Genomic DNA, 24719 nt, shown 5'->3' with positions numbered 1-24719 from the left:
TGCACTCAATTTATCAAAAATACCAGTAATGTAGGTATCTAATATTGGAACGTTTTAAATAATTTAACGAACTTTAGTTCATCAAGTGTTACCAATTGTGAGTGCTTTAAATGTATAAAGTGACGATTCAAAATAACGTCATGCTTATAATTGATGAACGGTAATTTTCTCTTTTTTTCATAGTTAAAAATCGCTATTACCATCGTCTATTTTTTTTCTATTTGTACACAAATATTGTTCATTAAACTTTATTTATATCACTGTCTATAACAACTTTATGATAAAATTTTTAATTTTTGATTCATTCAAACTCATTTTATTATTATAGTTTAGGTGACTATATAAATATTTGTGTTTACCCTAAATATTTTATTCTAAAATATATCAGTATATTTTATGTTTTTAAACTGTTGGGTATTTAATCAAACTTTTTTTTTCGGTTATAATAAGCCTCTTACATTAATTCACTTAATACATTTTTTTTAGAGGTTTGTCTTTATATTTAAATGCTACGTTTAATATTAAATCACTGAAGAGGTTGCACACATTTTATCTTCTTGATAATACTTGACGATAAATATAATTTGAAATCTCTAAATTATAATTAAGACATAGTAAGCAATGTATTGTATACAACACATGTATTGCACCATGAACATTAATAATAATACATTTTTTTATAATATAATACAATGAGATCATCTTTATAAAAAAAAACTAGCATTAAGTGTGCGATATTGAAACAAAAGCATTTGCACTTGCAAAAACATTACAGTGACATTTTGATGTTTTATAAAATCCAAAAACACGATGATTTATTTTTAATCATAAATTTATCAATAATACTCGTCTTACCGTTCAAAAAATAATTGCAAATTTTGCTTGGTTCACCCAAAAATACTCGAGACTGTATTGAATAAGTAAATTTCAACACTCTGAATAATATCGAACAAATAAACACATTCCGTATTGCATCCATATAAAAACTTCAATTGAATCATGATAGGTTAATAGTAGTGTATACAAATCTTGAAACACGTTAACTTTCTATAGGTATAACAGAAAATAAAATATCACGATTTTAATAACAATAATATAGTACTAAAAAAAGATTCTCATATTTAATAATAATTTTAACTCACAATAATCGAGATGATCACTTTAACTGCTTGGAATACAAACTTTGTTCACCAGGATTGAATTTTGACGAATATGACATTTTCGAAGAAAGTTATATATATATTAGAAAGTACACGATGAACTCGAAAATGGTGACTGTGATTCAGTAATTCCTGTGGCAACGATCGTTCGTTTAAAATCACACGACCTTAATAAGTTTACATAGTCCCTCGAGGCGAATCCATTAACGTGCATAATTTTCCATTAATTATCATTTTGGGAATAACACTTGGTATAATTATCGCTATCGATAAAGAACGACATCACCAATAAATAGGTGGCTAGCACCATATATTATTCCATATATTATTAGATTTGTAGACTCTGTTATAATATCATGTATGTCTCGATTGCGAGCTGTTGTCACCGGTGCGTTCTGACACCAAATAAAGTAGGTTTATATCAATAATTATTATTATTGATAATTCACACCACTGTATAAAAATGTGGTAAGGACAGTGTTAATAATCTCGACAAAAAATAACACAATCATCACGAAAAAAATCAATTTTGAACTGTCGTATAGTCAAGGCAGCTAGTATTTACTGTCGAATACATAATAAAATGTATCTGAAGTGTAAAATTGGGTACTAATACCTAATAAAAATGTCCACATTTTTTTCCAACGTTAACTCATTTGTGATTCATGATTACCGAGCCATGAGAGTATTTTTTAGGCATCCCTCTTGTTACATATCCAATGAATTCACATTGCACATACTAAAAGTACAACTAGGAATATGTCTGAATAGTTGTGAGGTGAGAACTATTATAGTCATATTATTTTATCATTACCGATCTGTGTGGAATTTGTCCCAATTCTAAGTCAAATTAAACTTTATTGGAGATTACTATGATCTCCACTAAATAATAAGTCACTATGGTTTCGCACTTAAAATGTTAAGAAAAACTTTTTTTTTTAAATCAGATATAAACTTGAACGAATAAGTTTGCCAAACTATTCTCAAATTTTAAGATTTATTAAAATTGAATGGAATAACATCAATTTGATGATTATTGGAAATTTATTATTATTATTTTAAAAAACAAATTATGTTTCGTGTAAAAATTAAATTGAAATTTTGTGATTACAATATACATATATTATATATATATGTACAGTTATAACATCATAATAAACCACTTACAAACATAATATTATTATGTTAGTGTTAAGTATAGAGAAAAATATGATTGAAAAAAAAGATTGCTTATATAGTTCATACTTTACCAGAATACATACAAGACATAATCTATAATGTTACGACTATGATATATAAATGCAAAACATATCTGTTAAACTTATGCAAATAGGCCATCTAATTTCATCCACAAACCTAATACAGGTTTAATGCGGGAGAATTGAATTTTTTTTTTATGTGGGACAGTATGTTGACTAGTCGTGGGAAACTCAATTTGTCTCCTGGATTACTTAGGATTTAATCAGAATTTTCCTTGACAAATTAGGGAGTACATAAATACCCATTAATAGGAACATTATAAAATATATTTAATTATCCCAGTAATCTTATGCGATGAATTATTTGAATTTTTTTTAAATATAAGTTAATTTTTCAAGTTTTCTTTTGAGCACCGTGAGAGTAAACATACAAAATATTATTAAAACAGCATGCTTTAGAGTGTTTTTTCATTATATGAAACATAATTATTAAAAGAATATTATATATATGTATGAGTTACATACAATGTTGCTGTACAAAGTAACTAGATTGTACAAGTTTCATTATACAATTCGTGATGTGTACAATAATCACTGTACAAATTGCGAAATGTATCTTCATTGTCCAAATCACAAGATTACTGCTAGTTTTAAAGTCTCAATTATTATTCACAAATAAATAGAAATACTGAATATTTTAATATAAAGTTATATAAATTACAATATAATAAGTGTTTCAAAAGTATTTTCTTAACAAATATTACATATTAGTATATCATATATAATTAGATGCACCTGGTCTTTACGTATTAGTATACTACAATCATCGAACAAATCACAAAATTTAAAAACATATTATACAAATATTACAAATTGAATAAAGCTACATATTACTGTACAGTGTACACAGTACACATTGTGATATGAAATAAAATACGTGAATCTATAATGAGATGTATAATTTCATCTCGTATAGTCATATGAGTTGTTTTCCCACGTTATGTAGAATCTAACATATTCGTAAAGGTATAATGCAATAAAAATGATAAAGTTTATCTAAACGCCTTTACGATAAGTACTGTCGTTGAGTCGTTCAGAAATATAATTTAAACAGATTTTAATACGGACTGGTGCATTGTAATCGGAACTGCTGCGATATTTCAACATATATTAGTGTGATTATAGTATTATACAATCGGGCAAAATTAGTGAAGTTGAAAATAATATTAATTTAAAAAAAAATTTTTATATGATATAGGTACTAATATGTAATATTTGTTTAGAAAATACTTTTAAAACCTACCACTTATTATATTGTGATTTATCCTAATAAATATTCAGTATTTCTATTTATTTGTTAATAATAATTAAGACTTTAAAACTAGTAGTAATCTTGTGATTTGAACAATGAAGATACATTTCGCAATTTGTACAGTGATTATTGTACACATTGCGAATTGTATAATGAAACTTGTACAATCTAGTTACTTTGTACAGCAACATTGTACAATTCGCGATGTGTACAAAAATCACAGTACAAATTTCGAAATGTACAATTCCGGACATTTTATGTAACATATGTATGTATCTTATATTAAACAATAATAATAATTTAGAATTGTAAAAATTATAATTTATTATCTATACGTTTAACTGCTGTAAATATTTTTCATTTTATGTTTTTGCTTTCGTCCCGGGAGATTTAATAATCAAATTTAGTCATCTCCGAAAAGTTTTCTACTGTAATTATGTTAATATTATTATTATTATTATAACTATTTTTATTTAATTTGATCGCATATATATTATAAATGATGCTATTTGGTATGTTTCTCACCCGACATGATGGTAGACTAAATTGAGACATAAAGACACAGAGATCACGCAACGTTGCGTATGAGTGAAAGAGCTATGGCACACTGCAGTGGCTTTATTATTATTACGTTTTTAATTGTTTATGTACACTCAGAGTATCACTGAAAGCACAGATAACTCTATAAAATGTACAAAAATCGTATTAAAACTCTAAAATTCACGCAGACGTTAGTGCAACGGCTTGTAAACATTAAATAATCGTATCGGCGAATGTTTGCTTTTCGTTTGCAACATATTGTTTCAAACGTTATATAGCAGTAGCTTATAATATATGAGTCTCTAAAGATAGATTGAACTCATAAATATCTATTTAATATTTCATTCATATTTAAACATTTATCTCTACAGATGATTTTTTTTTTGTTTGCTTAGAATTAAATACGAAAAAAATAAATTAAGAACAACTAAATTCACAGTTATAAGTTTATTGTATAGTATAGTTCAAAAAGCCCGAAGTAATTTCCCAACGTTTGAGTAACTAATTTATAATCTATTGTATAAAATGTGTGTAACTTAATATAAGATTTATTTTAATTTTAATAATACATCGTTTTAGTATATTATAACAATAAAATATCAAATCCAGTGAAAAATGTTTTGTTTACATTCAAAAATTATTTAAACATAAGATAAATATTTTATAAAACAGTGTGCGTATATTATTTATATCACATAAATGTACCTATGGGTAATACGTATTATACAATTAGCATAATTTTCACACAATAAGTCATGTAATTCAGTTTCTCACTTTTGTATTTGTATGCTTGTTTTGTGTTGGTTGTATAATAATTATTCAAATGCATATATGTAAATCAATATTAATATAAACCTAATAATTATGTTAATGTGACCAAGTTGGCGTAAACGAGTTGGAATTATTCAATCATCGGCCTTTAGATACTGATTTCATTATTTTATGTTATTAATATATTCAGCATTTTTAGTACAGAAATATACGTATAGTTCATTTACTATATGCCATTCATAATACGCACGCAGTAGATCCATAATATTAAGCTCACACGTTTTTTCCCATGCATAATGCATGTACATTTTATATGTCAAATTATAGTTATTTTTGTTTCAAAATTGGTTTTCTATAGCCAAAAAGTCATCAAACCTATTTTATTTAGGTATGATACATTTTTTCCGGCTTTCAATTTTTTGAGGTTCATCGTTAGCCCGTAGCTTGTTACAATATCTGTCTGCTATACCATGATTGTCAGTGTTTCCGAATTTCATATTGTATCGTATATATTTATTCAACCAAAAACCACTGACCGATTTTTCATCCTGTATTAATTATACAAGCAATTGAAAACCAAGAAACAACATTTGGATCAAAATTTTTATAATTTTTTAAAATTAATTTGAAGAGTGGACTCTTATTGAAATACGTTCTTAAGTTATTCATATGATGCTTAGTACCTGGTAAACATATATTTTTGCTAAACACAAATAATTTTCAAAAAGCTAATCAAATAATACATAATAATAGTTAAATACATAATGAGTGTTAACTAATTTGAGACAATATTGTTAAATAAAATCATAAAATATAAAATGTATATATGTTTCATATGTTCCAGTGTTCGATACAATTCTAAGTTTCAATATTATCCATATTTGTAATTAATATATCTAGATTTTTTTTTAATAATAACTTACTTTGAATATTATTTTTTAAGATAATTAATATAATACCTAGATAATTGTATTTTGGTTTATCCCGTTCCGGTACAAATAAATAACGAAAAGTACTATATACGAGTATTAACAATCAAAACATTGATACCGTAGACTAATTTACCAAAGATAAAATAACATACAATACAATAATATTTCTACTTCCATTTGTCATTTTAACTTTGATGATTTTATTTTTTCTAATTATAGAATTAACTATATATTTAAACTGTTGGAAATTATGAATTTATCATTTAAAATTAAAAGTAAAGAGTGTGGACTACGTCGTAAATTCAACAAGTTTTTTACCTTCTAAAATATTGAGGTCCCAGATGATATATTTTAAGTAGTTTCTTTAGTTTTTCCAGACTTTCCTTTTAAAAATTTAGTTAATTTATTTGCTGGCTTTTAAAGCTTAACATTTATCGAAAGAAATATACTATAATTTTTGGAACCTTTTTCTTTTTTAAAAGTAAAACACATAATATAGTATGTAATATAATAAATTAATATACTAAAGTTCCTACAATAGTATTACATTTTTATGCTATATTATTAAATATAATATTTGTATGACTAAACGTCTAAACACAATTTCATTGTGTACATAAAATTATAAACTATTCATTTATTTATTAATTTACCTAATTGATTTGTATCAATATTTTAATGTAAATATTTTATGAGCATAATTCTAAACACTTTGTTTTTAATTAGTTTATTGAAATATTGTATTTTTAACATTAAGTGCACTTCTGATGTAATTAATTTTTTTTTTTTAACTTGCATTGTAATTATCGTCTAACTATTAATTATGAACATTAGGTACGTTTTGTTTGTAAACTTTTAAAAGTATTTATTTATTTTTATAAAATGTTAGTAGTTTTAAAATTCAGCTCAGTGAGATTGTTTATACTTAACTTAATATCCTTTAAAAATGTCATTAAGTTTTTTTTAAACAGCAAATCTTCAGTGTAGTCTCAAACATTGCAAAGCCATCTAATGTTTATTAGGAAAATAATAATAAAAAATATATTTAGTAACATTATTATAATGAACAATTACATTTTATATTAAACAGTTCACTAATTGACAATAACATAAAATGATCAAAAACCAAAAGAGTAAAAAGGTTCACGACAGTCTGAAAGTTCAAATTCTCAAAATTTAACATTTTATAACAATAAAAATATAACTTAAAAACAAACATTAAGTAAAACATCAATCATTTAATGAGGAAGTTAAAAATAAAAATAATAAATGTTTGACTTAAAAATTGTTTAAAATTTCTCAATTTCACCAATCAAATAATTCATACAAATCCGAAATAATCACAAGCTTTATTTTCTGTCATTGTCATATAAATACTTAAATAATTTGAAAAAAGTAACCTGAAAATACTCATTATAATATGTATAGCCTTTATGAATCACGTCGTTGACATCCGTAGTTTCTATCATAACTGCACTTAATCCAATAAACGCGATTAATTGTATTTACATAATACGCACGTTTTAAATGTAAATGTTACAAGAATTAAATACGATCTATTATTTTATAAGGATCTTAAATTAATGTCATATTATGTAATTAGAGAGTTCTAAAATGTTACGAGAAGATGCTGTTGGAAATGAAACAAAAGGAAAATATTGACGACGTATTAGTTTTTAATAAAATTTTTATTATATTTCGTGATTAAATAATAAATAATAAAATCATAACATAGGTATCTTAAATGTATTAATGCTTAAATATCTATAAATACAGTTGCAGCTGTAAATTATTGTAATGAAACTTACAGAATTGCAGTTGTGTCATTATTTATTTAAAAGGTGGTTTCTACATTGTCTGTTGAGTTTTGAGTCATGTGAATTTTATCGTAATCTGATTAGCCCTATATACTTATTACATAAACCATAATTCTTTAACCACATTACCTATGATGTTTCTGAACATTTTCAAAGTTCATTTGATTTAAACTTTTGGAGACGACATAAAATACGATGTACCTACCTATGAATTCAGCTTTACTATTTTAAGTTATTACTACTTAAAATTACCTCAATAGCAATACCTTGATACAAAATAAAATAATTTATATTTATTAGTCATATAATATTATTTTCATGACCATGCAATTATCCAATACAATATATTTGTGTATTTGTAGAAATCAATCTAGTTTTAGATTTTACACTGTATCTAATCTACGATTAGGAATACCGAAGCTACCAAGTGATGACCAATGATATTATTACGTTAATTAGTTGTGTTAGGTATAAAAAAATATTTTATTTGAATTATTGTTACAATAATTTAGACAAGGGTAAAAAAATGAAGATGGTATCATTTAAAAATATTTTTAAGGAGTTATTAGTTATTAAATTGTATTAAATGATTATAATAGCTACTAGATTATCATTATGTATGTATCTATAATAAATTAAACATATTAGTTATAGTTCATATGTAATGGTAGTCGGTATTCTATATTTATAAATATTAGTAATCGATTATTCACCTGTTAAAACATTTAATGTTTTTATAACGTTTTATATTAAACGAAAAATTATCTGGTAACCATTAACCGGGAATAAAATAACGGCAATCGATGTTAGGTTCCCGGAATTTCGGGTGATAACCAATTCATCCTTGATTTTTTCATTTCAAAGTAAGTCCCTAAATCATACTTAATGATAATTTTTCCCAGTGAGATTTTGATTAAATAAAGTAAATTATAAAACTGATGAATTTTATTTTAACTGCTATTTACTTTATATTTTACTTATTTTATGTATGTATATTTTTTTATTTATCAGTATATTATACTAATATTTTTATGTGTTTATATTTTCATATGCCTTATAAATATTATTATTATTATTAATCTTTTGTAACACCTGAAGAAATATATAATTCAAGTGTTAAATGTTCGTTAAGCTATTAATATCATTTAAATTTAAGATTTTTTTTTTCAATTTTCAATTTTATCTTATAATTCAAAATTTTGATAAGATGTTTGAATACTTGTGACATACCCATTAGTTCGTAATATCAGCTTCCTATCTAAAGCTTCTAGAGAAGTATTTTAATTTTTTATTTTGTAAAATACGTTATATTCCAAAGTTAATGAAGCTTAACTAATACGAACATTGTTATTATTATTATTTTTTTTTAACAATATATTTCATTGATTCAACCACTACTTTATCTGTCTGTAAAGGGAAAAAAGTTGTTAAAACTAAAAAAATATTAAGAAAACAAATTAACAGGTGTTAAGAATTTCAATAAATTAACATTGACCAATTTTCGTATTTAAACATCGATGCTGATCCTTACACTAGCTTTTATGATTTTTAATAACATTTATGGCCTTTGTATTAAAATGATATTACTCATAATAAGTTCATTTTAACTTTTGTTTAATACTTATGACATTTACTAATAAACATAAAAATATATTTTTATCTGTATTTTTTATTAGTTGGAACTTTTAAATTACCTACTGTAGATGGTTATAGGTAGTGGACTTAATTAGTTTTTACGTATAAATAATCGATAATGACTGCGGTTAAATGTGATTTTTAATTGTACTGCATAGAGTTCTCGAATGAATATCTTTACTAAGAATACAATAAATGCTTTAACCAGAAGTCAAAAATAAAAATCTAAAAAGATTTTCATGTTGGTTGATGAAAATGAACGACTTACAATCCAATTTACCCAAATAATGATTCAAAAACCTATTGCTTGAAAAGGTTTTACTTGTATAATGATTTTATTCAACTATATTCAATTCGTAACTACTAACTATTGTACGATACTGACGAAAAACATGTATAATAGCTCTAGTCAAGTTCAAGTCTTGATAATTAGTGATAACTATAAGTCCCCGCTAATTTTGATTTAAAAGAAAGAAAAGATTAATAGCAGCAGATGAATTTGTATTTTTTGTTTAGAGAGAGGAAGAAAAAACGAGTATCTGAAAAGAGTTTTCTTTTCCTAGGAAATCTTTAACACTGTTTCAGAACTACTTTTACGTATCTCGTGATGGCGTAATCAATGCTTTTTTAGTGGAGTTAATGTGTTCCAACTTCCAAAGTTAATAAATTGTAGCCGGTGTCGTAAACACGCAATACGACGATGGACATTTAAGATGAATAATCCCTGAAGCTTATGTACGATATATACGTTCCATTAGCATGTGAGGTAAATTGTTCAGAGTGATCAAGTAACATTATTATTCGCCAAGACACATGACTATCCTATGCAAATGTCTGTGATGACACCGCATAAATCGTCTACAACAGAACATGCGGACGACGCAAAGACAACATTATATATATGTTTAATACCAATTACAATTGATGCAATACAACAGTTTATATTTAACTTTAGTAACTAATTAACTTTACAATATGCAATTTAAATGAATAATAACAATAAAAAAACATAATTTTTGTTTAAAAAAAATTGCTTTCGAAAAGATTCAAACTTGTGAATATAATATTTATTATGAAAGTGATAATTTTCAATTTTTTTTTTTTTTTTTACCAACGTAATCTCTCTAACAACCGAAAAAACGTAGAAAAGTATCAGGTTAATTAATTAATCGGTCTCATTCACCTATAATAGTCAAACTAAGGTATATAATACTGATTCACTTCTCCCACTTCCGAAAACTGAAAGATGAAGTGTGATGCAACCTGTCCAGTTTTTAATGAAACATTTTTTTGATAATAATTTTTGAAGCAATTATTTATTTAATCATATTATAAGAAATAATAAGTATGCTTAATGATTGCAGTCACTAGGGTGGAGGGTGAAAGTGACATGAGAAGATTTGGAGTCGTTGATCTTAATTTTTCATGATTTTAAACAGTGAGATAAGCTGTTCAGGTGGTTTTGAAGTAGGTCACTTTCTTTGTGGGGGTCTTGACTGGATGAAAGGATTGTGGCGTCTTCGGCATATGTCCCTATTAGGGTCTTATCCTTTGTAAGAATGTCAGATGTAAGTAATGTGTATAGGAAAGGAGTGATGTCACTTCCCTAAAGAACACCGGCTAGAATGTTTGGTGTGCTGGAAAGTGTGGTTTTTAACTTGACTCTGAATGTCCTGTTATTTAGGTATGATTTCAAAAGTAAATAATAAGGTGCCAGGAAGATTTTTTTAAGTTTGAATAATAAACCGTCGTGCCAGACAGTGTCAAATGCTTGAGCTACGTCAAGAAAAAGCCCTGAGCAATATGTTTTTGTTTCTAGATATGTAGCAATATGGTCCACTACGTGGTGGAATTAGTAAAAAGTTGTATGTTTGCCTTGGAACCGAATCGAAAGTTAGTAAGGCCATTTGGTTTGAGTGCAATAGTTACTAGTCTCTCAAGAAGAAGTTTTTCGAAAAATTTTCCAAACCTGGGTAGTAGACTGATAGGTCTATACGATTCGGGCATATCAGGTTGTTTGCCTGGTTTAAGTATAGCTATAATAAGTGCTGATTTCCAAGTGGAAGGAAAATAATATAGTCGAAAAATAGCTTTAAAAATGTAAGTGAGAAAAATGATGGTTTTTGGTGGTAAGTTGTTGACTGTTTTGTTGTTTATATGATCATAGACGGGTGACTTATTATTTTGAGTTTTTTAACAATTGATAGAACTTTGCCAATAGTAGTGGGTGAGGCTGGTAGTGCCATGGGCTACAATATAGTTAAAAAGCTAAACATGTATTGCATTTAAAATTATAATTGTACAGCAGGAATTCTAGAAGCGTAAATGAAATTTATGTAGGTAACAAAAACTTAATATCTGTGAATGGGCATAATATGAATTATTTATACAAGTATAGGATAAGAACTTTATTATTTTAATAGAATAATCAAACATTCAGATAAGAAAATTGTAATTTACTTTCAAATAATTAAAAAAAGCCGTTTCAACAATGATAGTTGCCAACTTGCCGGTATGAAAAGAAATTCAGTAAATAAAAAATTTGTATATAATCTAGAAATATAATTATAATGTAATAATTTAATTCTAATTCGTCAGTCGTCATGTATGGTAACTGGATATTATCATATTATTATTGACTGCAAAGATATATTTTATTATTATACTAATCAATAGAAACTCGTAATACAATAAATTATTATAACGTGTGTGAATATGTTTTAAGTACAATATGATATTATGGTGATGCGGGTAGATATTATTATTATTGTTATAACTTCTACGGCGATTGTGATACTATGCGTATATGGCTCCTACCTGCTGTGGTGGACCTCAGAGTGATATATAATTCATTTATACGTTGGTATAATATTCTATATTTAAATTAGCAAAGTTTCTAGGAAACCATTTGGGACGGAGACACACAAAAACATTGTACTCGACCGTTTAAACAGCCGCGTTTGAGTGAAACGCTTTGCCAAAATTCTGATGAGATTTCACCGCGTCCATCACTCCTGAACTCGTCTAGGAGTGATAGTGACCATACCACATTATCGTCTACGCCTTAGTCATTTTTACTCAAACCGCAAATATGCCATTAATTTTACCGACACTACCGACCGACGCTGTCAGTTGTCATTGTAATTTGTAGTATAATATTATCATGCCACCCTGTCAGCTATTATATTTTGATCACATAGTCTGCGTTTGTGGATTTCCCTAATTACTTTAGGATTTAAGGAATTAAATAATAAGAACAAGAACAAGAACAAGAACAAGAACAAGAAAAAAAGTGATAAAATTATATCCGTAATATAAGTAGGTACTTATAGAATTATAAATTATTATTAGGTTCTGACGTAGATTCCGTATAGTACTACTGTATACTCTGTGTAACACTGCCAATTTACAAATATTTAGCACAGGCAAAAATCAAAATGCAAGTACGTTTTAATTTAGTATTCCGGTTTAAAATTTGATATTTAAAAAACGCGTGAAAATGAAAATACATATTCGTTTAAAGAATCAGTACCAAAATGACAAAATAATAAATAAAAACAATTGTACGATACTAATTATGCTCGTACCTATATTGAGCTAATACATTTTAACAATTTGTATGTATTTTTCGTGGAATTGTAAATTTATTTTTAAATTTATTGTTATCATAATGTTAATTAATAAAATTTGTAATAAAAGGAAAATAAATGTGGATTCATGGCAAGTGAATTTCAAAAATTATTAATATTCAACATTTCCCAAATGCCACCGATGACCGACTGCAGAATGACTATTATATTAAATATTATTTAATAACAATTATAGTTCAAAATATAAACTTTTTTTTTTATACCTGCTGCAGTTGCATTAATTTAATCAAGTTCAAAATACATTAAAAATTTGTTTATGTATCTGGTTCAGCTAGAGTTTGAAAAACTCTTCAGAGAGTTTCTACGTTGGATAAAAAAATAGGTGTTTGTTTATTGTTTAATAATCAAATGTGAAATAAAATATTATTCTGATTATGTGGTAAGTAGTAGAAAGAAAAATAAGTTATCATCAAAATATTTTGCGAATATAGTTTGCTGAATAATATTCTTATTAAACATAATAAATATGTATACATATTATAATTTACATCCGAATGGAATGTAATATATTTTGGCTGCAATCTGTTAAATCGTACGTTTAATAAGACAGTTTAAATATGTTAAATTCAACTATTTAAATAAAATAAAATATTTTATGACTTATTATGTGCTGGTAAAATTACTTATTACGACCTAGTTAAAAATTTTGTTGACTTTTATGTAGTATTTGGCGTGTCCATTAGCTACTGAAGCTAGTTGAAGTTTAGTTGGTTGATTAGACACGCAAATATCGATAAAATACTAAATAGTTTACGCAAAGAGGTTGATTTGTTTAAATTTAAACGTTATGTTGACTAAAATATATATTAAATATTTTCTTTGTTTCAAAAATGAATAACAGCAAATTTTAAGTTTAAAAAAAAAATTGCGTTTTTGATATTACATTCTACTTTATTATTCAAATATATAGTGAATGTTATACAGTTATTTAAATGCAAGAATATTATCAAAGGTTTTTTTATAAGGTTTTATTTTAATTTAAAAATTGGACTTTTTTTTGTAAATTATAAAAACTAAAAATTTATTTATAGATAGGGGTTTGATAATATGGTTACCAGCTGAAGCCTAATCAAAACATTTCAGTATCAAACATATTTATATTGAAATTATTAAAATTTGGTATAGTTCGATTATATTCTAGTTTATTTATATTATATCGTTGTCATTATGTACCATTATTTTTATATCAAAAGAGGGGAAGGGGGGAAATATTTTTCATATACTTACAATTTATATACTTATTATCCCATTTATGTTTTCCTATTGCTTTCATATTTTTAAACGGCCAAAGCGATGTGGTCCACCTATCGCCGCCTCTTCCCGTAAAAGTAAAACAATCACTGCTGTAAAATAATATTATTACATCGAATACACGATACATATAGACTTACAAACACGTACCTATAACAATACTCAACAATTGTTGCATATCTCCCTCTTGCAGCAATGTATTTACCATGTCCATCACAAATACAAATTCCAAAGGTTTATAATGGAAGATATTTATGACTGTTCGTTAGAAATCACTCGATTACGCACCACCACGTGTAGGTGGTCATGTAAACAAGGTATAGCCCTACTTGGGATCGAGTAAACGGGTAATACGCATACTTGGCACCGATTCGACGGCGAATCTGACAGGTGCTATCGTTAACACGTTTCAAGTCTCCTTTGGTATATTACTATATTACGCATCCATCTATTGCTGTACGTACGCCATAAATCATTATAAATTATTACGTTTTAGGAATTATCACACTATAGTAAATTGACGTGCCCATAATAATATATAAGTGCAAAGGTATCATTAAGACTATTTGTCCAGCTGCAAGCAGACAACGAGTACCTATAAATATTATATTAATAATATACTTTAATATATCAGTGAGACTTCCGGTCACCTACATAGAGAAGGTAGCAGGCTTTTGAATTTTATATATTTACGTAAAACGTCGGCAATTTCGCATTAAACATTGTTCAATCATATTGTCAAACTAAAACTAATGAGTGACTAATGATGCTGTGTGCAAAGGTTACATGTAATACTGATATAATTCAACGATGTGCGAATAATCATACTATAATGCGAATTTTGTGGATGATAGTATCAGACGAACAATAATAATTATGCCATCACATATTCTACTTAAAGCCGCGTGAGGGTGCTTATCGAACACACTGTGAAGGCTATTTTATTTACTGTTATATTGCTAAACATAGTCAGTGAATATTTCAATACAATGTGAATAAACCCTGTTTTCTTCATTACTTTGTAGTAATAACCACATAAATAACACACAATGTGTGTTTTTCATTAACGATTGTAAACAGGGAGTTTCTCACTCCACCAATCTCGATGAGTACAGATTCCGTTTTCGTTTAAAACAAATAAATTACGTGGTTTTAATGCGCAAGAGAATTTGGAAACCACCAACTTATTTCTAATGAATTTTCAACAGAAACTATATTAATAAATAATAATCATACGACAAGATAATAATAATATGTACTTGTATCTTTATGACGTGTTTAATGTATATTAGTATATTATAATATAAATATTACCTTATGATTCCTGAGCAATTTTGTACAATTAGGTATGCGATATTAATTGACTAATTGACTAACAGCTGTGTCAAATATTAATATCATCAGAAAATAATAAAATAATATATCATACAGGGTGATTTTTTTATCAAACAGCACTCATTATTTCAAAAATTATTGACTTTTCCATTTTTTTTTTTTTTCAAAATTTTAGATCCATCTTGTTCTAAAACTATATAATTATATAATGTTTTTCACAATTATATTTATACACAAGATATAGGCCCCCAAAGTTGGATGGTTTTAACCTCCCCAATGAATACACTACTTCACTGTCCATAATACTTAATATTATTTATCAATTATTATAAAGACAAAGAGTTAATGGTAATAAATACGATATCGTCCAACCCAAGATATAGTGGTGATAATCTTTGTACCTGATATGTTCTATAGGTAAAAATTTCAATGATTATCACTATTATACTATGGGCTTTAATTTATCACCTTTAACTTATGGTCTTTATAATTGATAATAATATATATTATTATGACTAGTGCGGCAAATATTGGCTATCATCTTCAGCGGGGTGAACGACCCTTCCCTAAATGAGTACTATAAAATACATTTTGGTGCAAAATTTAAACTTACAATACAGTATTTTTGATAAATTTATTTCAAAAGTATAATACCCCGAGGCATCAAAATCCTAATTGCTAGGGTATCTACCTACTAGGTATTAAAACACAAACACCTCCCAAAACCACCCAACTTTGGTAAGCTATATCTCGTCAACAGATTAACGAAAAATTTAAATTTAAACGTGAAAATTCATTGAAAAAAAATCTAAAGCTTATGAAATTCCAAGTATAAATTGTTATTTCAAAATAAAAAGTTGATAGTGGCTTACCTGATAAACATAAGGGTGACAAATATTTAAAAATTATATAGTACAAGAACATGATGGGTCTAAAATCTTGAAAAAAAAATTTAAATAAGTTAATAGTTTTTGAAATAATGAGTGATATTTGATAAAAGAATCACTCTGTATAGGCAGCACAAAAAATATTTAATTCAGAAATCGTAGTAACTAAAATGGCTTTGTACCTACTACCTATTATGTTATGTTATTATGGTTATTACTCAAAATCAAAATATTTTTTATTTTACCTAAAGTATGATAAAAAAAATACACTTTACTTCGTGGTTTGTCCATTTCCTGATTGAAAATATTCACAGCCAATCAATAAAAATGCGTTATTCTTTTTATTGGAAGTATTAATTTTCAAACGAATAGAAAACGTATATATAAATAAAATGTTAACAGAATGATTAAAAAAAAGGTGATGGATTGTCTCATCTTTCCACTTCGTCAACTGATTAAATTAATATTATTATTTATTGAAATATAAATTGCGATATTCCTGATGATTTAAATTATTATAAATGTAATCAAATTATTTATCAACCTGAGTTCTGGACAAAATATTATATTACGCACATTTATATCGTTAGTAAAACATTAATCATTTAGATAAAAGTATGATGTTCTGCACTTCATCAAAGAAATATAGAATTATCTATAGTATTTACTTAAAGGAATATAATACAACATTATTTTATTAATTGATACATTTTGGTCTCATTAATCATAAATATTTTATTCTTTATTTTTGTACATTTTAAAGCATGTGTATGCATTTTGATGCATCAAAATCAAAATTAAAACGAGTATTTTTAGAATTAATAAATTGTATATACTAAGGGAAATAAAATGAAACAGTAGTTTTACATAAAATATGAAATATGAAAAATAATATATTTAGCCATATTTATTCTACCAGGAAAATTTTTATAAATTGTAAGATTATATTTTATTTATAATAAATCTTGAATATGATATGTTTTTATATTCTTAAACAGCTTAATAAAATTGTATAGGGAATCTTGTTTATTTGTTTCACATTTTCAAGGGTTTTGATAGAGTGAACAACTATTTGTATCTACAACTAAAAAAATTAGAAATGTCAAATGTCTGTAAATAGCTAAAAAAAAAAAACTGTTCTATAAACGTTAACTTTTTTTAACGATTTGAGCACTTTGTTCAGCAATTACTCACAGTTCAATAGATGTTTTTCATTTGAAAAAAAATAAGTTTTTATCGACAAAGGAAAATTTCTAAATGTCGTTAAAAAATTTGTAAAAATGATGTTTAAGTAAATAAGGTACTTGAAAATTCTAAAAACCAGACTTTAATACATTAGTAAAAAAAAAAAAAAGGGGATGTGTATATTATAAGAAATCGTCCTGTCTTCTGTGTACACAATACCATATCTTGTTATAATTTTTACGAATATTTTTTCTCCGATAAAAACGATTTATTTTTACAAACATTTTGGGAAACACTTAAGCAACGAAATATAAAATAATTAATCGTCTAATGATTTTTGAAATAAAGCACGTTTAATAGTATTATAATTGCCTGTCTAAAATTTAAATTCCTTTTTACATTTGAGACGCCAATCAAAACGTTCAATAAATGTCATTTCGGAATAAACATCACTTGTGAATTTCCCACACAGACTTAAGCATTATGAATACTAAGGCTTCAAATGAACATCTGGATTATACAAAACCTTACGTCATTCTCTACACTATATAAATAAATTTCTATATAATACTAAATATGCCAATGAATATTAGCGTAAAATAATTCTTGATTATTCGGAATTTGTGTAAGGAACGTTTATTGTTACACACATTTTGATGTTTTTTTCAGTGGGGATTCTTTTCTTCAAATACGTTTCACATTTTGCACAAATATTTTAAAATTACTTTCCCTCTTCGCTCAAGAATATTATTGCACATTTTAATAACACATACTTTGAGAGACACTTTATTATTTATTTGTGTAAATTAGATTTATAACGTCATTTAGAATTACCCATAGAATGCCAGAAAGAGGTAACTTTTATTACTTTCTTAAAATATAGTTTGTATATCGTTCATTTAATGATTTAAATGTACATTAAAATAATTTTAATAACATTTATTTCAATAACATCGTTAAGAAAAATTGTTTATTTAAATTTGAAAACGGATTTGTTTAAGAATATTATAAATTCAAAAAATAAAAATAAAAAACTAATATAAAAATTTAAATCGTAAATATATGATTTTTAAATTTATTATTTATAATAGTTAAATGCAATAAAGTTAATAAAATCACACAGATTAATTCCTGTAATATATGGTTATATATTTTGCTTATTTATTCATTGTCAGGTCTATAATTTTTTTTATCTTTAGAACAAGTTTGTAAATGAAGACTATTTTATCTAATGCAGACCTCAGTTTTCATTTATAACATTCAACCTAACTGTTATTGGTGGATAAATATAATTAAAATTTTTGTTAAAAATCGAATGAAAACATTCACTTGCAATGTGTGCTTTTAATAATTACTCAAAACTTGGTGGAAATGAAAAAATCTTCTGAGACGTAGGTATCAGTTGAATAGTCAAATTATTTGTTAATTATTCATTTACTGAACAGTCGGATAGTAGGTACTCAACAAAACAATTTGATACTTCATCTGAATTAAAAAATATCAAACTAAGCGTATACCGTATCACTTATCTTCAATTTCTGAAAATTCGTCTCTATAGAAAGAAAATAAAAACCTTTAAAATGTGTGAAAATTTCTCCACTATTCGACCATACATTTTTTACAGCTTTATGAAATGCTAAATCAAAATCAACGGTAGGTAACCTCTTCTGGCAATAACGAAAAACTACGTGTATGACACTTTTCAAAAATTTTAGTAAATACGAATTCATACATATTTTGATCGATTTCTCTATTAGTAAACAAAATACTAACTAAATATAATGCTCATTTTTAAATCAATGTTAAGTAAACATTCGATTAAAAATCTTGAAAAATATTTATAAGTACTATGTATATATTTCCGACTTGAATTAAGAAAAATAAATTTTGTTTTCATGAAACAATCAATAACCTTTTATTTTTATCACCAATTAATGAAAATAACTCTCGTCTAATAGGTAGGTATTTACTATTTTTTCCATATCAATAAATATGTGCACTTCATTAATATTAGTGGGATTAGGAGGAAGGACACTTTTACAAGCTTTATGTATATTTATATTTTTTTCAGCTTATTAATATTAGATACAGTAAAATATGTTTATGCTGCCTGGTCGTTATGAGCAAATGGCATTAATACAACATTTTTCAATTGTATATGCATATCTTCTACAGCTTTACATAATACATTTTTACATCCTGCATTTACAATTTATCTATGAATATTTTTTAGATTGTAAGAGCCGTAATTACGTTCACCAGTTATTAAAATAAATAAATAATTCTGGTAGGTATAAAAAATTGGTACATTATAAGTTCACGTAACACATTTTCAATAGTTAGAACCGTCTATTTTACTTGTTAATCCAAAGTTATATTTAAAATTACTATAAAATACCACACGACATCATCGTTAACTTTCTAAGATATCCATTTTTTACTGAAATTGACTACAATCGGAAACATTGTGAAAAATGAACTCTGAAAACGAAATTGTACTGAAATAGCGTACAATATTATGAATTTTTGGTATACCTTTATAATTATTATTATATTTTATTTATAAAATAGCTAAAGTGGTTCATCCTGAGATAGATCTATCTATATAGTTTCTCAAATGTTCTTATGGAGATATTATCTGTATAAAATATTTAACAGTCCATTGTAGACATATGTATACTGCCATGCTGGACATAAATAATTTTAAGTAAGTGTTTCCCAAAGTGTGTATTATAAAAATTTTATTAAAAAAGGATACAATGTTCTTGGGACAAAAAGGAAAAATATTTTTTAAATTACGGATAAAAGTGACATGGAAAAAAAGCAAGTTTGTTCGACAAACGATCTCTTTACCGTTTTTTTTAGTATAGGTAAATCGTGTCAATTTTATTACCGTGGTTTGGGTACTATATTAATATACTATAATATATCATGTATTGACGAATAAAACTATTAGATAAATTGAATACATTCGAATGTTTATGATTACTAACATTGTTTTACTAACATTTTAATTTGTACTGTAAATAATTCCTGTGAATATCACAATACTGTTTGAAATACATGCGCGCGCGTGCTCACACGCACATTACCTATATTATTATTGTTACTATTTTTATTACCGATAAAAATCAAATCATTTCATGAACTTTTTTCGCTCTGTTTTTGTTTTTATACAGGCCGACATCACGTGCAGCAGTACGAAACAGTCCATCGGCGTGATATTTACGCGTACGAATTTTGTCACGCTCAAGTACGTGACAGATTCGTGGGGCACGCGTGTCAACGGTTTTAGATTAATTATAACTGCCTTCAAAGATCCTTGTAAGTATTTTTTTTTTTTTATTTTTTATTTAGAGAGAGGGAATGTGAGAGTATGAGAGAGACACATACAGAAAGAGAGAGAGAGGATTCAAAACTCCATGCACCCATGCACTTCCCCTCCATCAAACAACGCCATACTTCTTCCTCCTATCCACCACTCAATGTTCCACCCTTGCGCTGGAATCGTGTCGTATACATGAGTGTATAAAATACCAATATCAAGCTTCTGTCTCATCGAATTTTAGTCACGGCCTTATTTGTCACGCACACAGCACACACACGCACAAAATTTAAATTATTTTAACATCGTATAATATATATTAATATATTATAATATAAAATTCATACGCCCACTTAGTTATAACAAAATATATCATCAACAAAGCAACTTCCAGAACACTACCACTGTAATACCTATATTTGAAAAACCGTCGCCGTAGTCGTCGTCATCGAATATGATTATTTTGTATCTAATCAAATAACACTCTTCACATGATTAATATCCATAATATAATGTAATATATTTTCAATAATGCATCAAACCACGCTTCTACCACATTTATTTTCAGTACACAGCATGTGTCTCCATTTGAAATTCATATTTTATAGTAATAATATATACATATACAATATTATAGGTATAGTATTAGAAAAAAACAGCAATGTTATAATGTTTTCGCTTAGAGTAATATTATAATGTATATTTATTGTCTTTTCCACATATTATATGCACCATTTCCATCATCCGATTAAACAATTTCATAGCAGTTTGAATTCCGATTAAAATAATAATATTATTAATAATAATAATAATAACAACAATAAATCAAAATTTATAAAAACCATAAAGGTCAATAATAAAAACACGTCTGACTAAGCACTAATGGCATACGCTGCAGGACATCTAAATCAATATATTATAATATTTTTTTATGAACATTACCGAAAGTTCGATAAATCCACGTTAAAAAAACGTGTTTTTTCATCTGTTGTTCCAGTCCACAATTGCAGAGAGTTCAAATGTCAAACGATGTCGCAATGCATCTCCAACGACCTGGTGTGCGACAACATCAACCACTGTCCCGACGGTACGGATGAAGCGACGACGCCAACTTGTCAAGGTACGGCGAACGGTTAAATTATCATTTTTGCATTCAGGCTAGCTTTATGTAGAGTATAATAATGTTATACTTGACGACAAAATATACGTGTATCGAAAAGAGGAGAGGGCATTCTATTCGTATTTTACCAATTATCAAAATAATAAAACCATTGCGTTTATTATATTTTTATTTTTATTATTTTTCCGTCCTGACAGATGATACAATAACTTTATATAACAGCCTATGGAAGCGTACACACTCATTACACACATATACATACGTCATACATATTATAATAACATATAATAAAGCATAATGCTATTATTATTTGATTCGTGTGTACAGATTTTCAAATTCAGAGCGGAGTGAGTTCTTTAAAATTAAAATAATTAATAATATTTGACGTTCATTTTTTAGGTTCTTTTTAAATATGCTCGGTATAATGTTATTATAACATAATATAATAATACAAGAATATAACACCTTATTATACTTAATAATTTACTACCTAAAATGAAAAAAATAATAATGCTGGAAGAATGTAAAATAACTCACAATGGTCTTAGCTAAACCTTGATAAACTTTTTGAAACCAAAACTTCTCTCGGAATTTTTTTTTTTTTGAGCAAGATCGATTGCTTTCATAAAAAGTAGCTCGTCTAATTATCTGTATCGGGTACTGTTGTTTATTTTTTATTCGTTTATCTTAAATTCCATTTAATATTATTGTTTGAAACAACATAGTAGGTACATACGCACTGAAACAGTACAAAAAAAACAACAACTGCAATTAAATCCTTCTGTGAAAATTGCTCCTAATTGGGATAGTTGAATATTCCAATCAAGTCCCATGTTTTATGCTATTTGAGATTTCAATTCAATATGATTATAATATTGAAACCCCTCTTAAAGCACGTCATTAAATTATGACCATAATAGAGAATTATATAAATGCAAAATAACAATGTATTTCCGTCCGATTTTTTCAGACATTTAGGTTTCTGTTTTGACATTGTTTCTTGATGTGCGTATATTAAAAACTTTATATTTTGAATTTCATTAAACTTCTTCTAAAATTAAATATGTTTTTTTACTAATCTATAATTTTCAAACATGTCTAGTAATAATGTATCAACTAAGTAACCAGTATAATATAATTACCAAAATCTCTGATTTGCATTTGAAACGTACTATATTATAATGATCACCGAAATTTTTTAGTTTCGTGTAAAATAAAAAATTCAACTAATTGAACAATGTATTATTATTATCGGCGCCCGCACTATATGGTTGTAGCACTGTTCGTTAAACTGCGCACGGCAGCCCACCAAATATTTTTCAATAATAATATAATCTATCAATCGCCCGCTAAGACTCTCCAATGTCTTAACATAATAATTATTACATTTCTAAGACAGTTACCTCGTGACACGCCTCGTACGATTTATCATATTGTGTCATGATATAACGTTATATAATTATACCATTGCAATTCATCGTGCTAATTCTTTATCGAATTTATCGTTTTGTCCACAGGTGCTTCGTCGTTAACGCTGTTGGGCATAAACATCACCATACTAGTGGTCGCCTCACTCGTCGTAGTCTCCATACTGGGTGTGTGCGTCATCGTGTTGACCGTTTACTGCATATGTTACCGGACGTCGAACGGTACGATCCCGACTTCCAGGCACAGTGTCTCATTACATGACACGTCAAATAATTTTCAAAGTAAGTGCTTTTACTGTTGTAGTATAGTTTTTTGTTTTAGGGTCACTATGGTCACTATTCGATTGAATTTTAGTTTTTAAAACAATATAATATTAAATTGTGCATTAAAGTCAGTATCATTGCTTATAATTACCATGAGCCGTTGGATAACGAACGCATTCAAACAAAAAATACTGTAGAGATTACAAATCAATAATATGTTGGTACAAGCTGTGTTTAGGTGATTCGTTTTTAAGGCACCACAGAGCAAAGTAATTGAGATTTAAATAGTAAGAGATAGAGCCCAAAAAACCGTTATTATGTCCCCTAGTGTGCACTAAGAAAAAATAACGCTCTGAACATAAAACACGTATTGCATCAAAATTTCTCGACATTATAGAATTGCTAATAATTAATAATATATTAAGCTACGTATAATTTAGTATTGTAATTTTATATTTATTGGTGATAATACTTAGGTAAGTGTACAATTTTTTATAAAATTTCACTAACGGGAATGATACTATTATTCTTATGTGTTTTAACAGTATTTTAGACTTTTAGAGAACAACGTACGTAACAAAGTTTTTATAATGTTTTTTTAAAAATTTAAATAAGGAACTTACGTAGAATGTGTAAATCTCATGTTTTAAAACAACATAAAACCTGAAATCCCCGAAAAGTACAAACACATACTTATAAGACCATAATACTAAAAAAAATATCCTTAAAAGTTGAAATGCATAAAACAAAACAGACGGAAATAGCTGAAAAACTAAAATAAAATAAATTTTCAATTTTTATATTCTAAAAAATACATTAATATTATTGCTTCATATATACTGATAAAAATATAAAATATATGTAGACTTTGAACACTATTCAGTACCTTGGTCTAAGCATAGAAATAAT

At 26.7% G+C, this 24719-nt stretch overlaps 1 protein-coding gene across 4 annotated transcripts in view; it reads left to right on the top strand.

The window, feature by feature from the left end:
* Positions 1–24719, top strand: part of loaf (low-density lipoprotein receptor domain containing lost and found) — a 108724-nt gene that overhangs the window by 57050 nt on the left and 26955 nt on the right. The window contains exons 3-5 of one of the 4 annotated variants that reach the window (XM_089216575.1): positions 20854–20998; positions 21997–22119; positions 23637–23828. In XM_089216575.1, the coding sequence (XP_089072701.1) occupies positions 20854–20998; positions 21997–22119; positions 23637–23828 (460 nt within the window). Of the gene's footprint in view, positions 1–20853; positions 20999–21987; positions 22120–23636; positions 23829–24719 lie in introns of all 4 variants that reach the window. The other 3 variants (XM_089216574.1, XM_089216573.1, XM_089216576.1) reach the window with 3 other exon arrangements.

Source organism: Diuraphis noxia, unplaced genomic scaffold (genome assembly GCF_037042655.1).
Source record: "Diuraphis noxia isolate RWA-SAM2 unplaced genomic scaffold, SU_Dnox_SAM2 contig0001, whole genome shotgun sequence".
Classification (NCBI taxonomy): domain Eukaryota; kingdom Metazoa; phylum Arthropoda; class Insecta; order Hemiptera; family Aphididae; genus Diuraphis; species Diuraphis noxia.
This window is presented reverse-complemented; position numbering and strand designations above follow the sequence as displayed.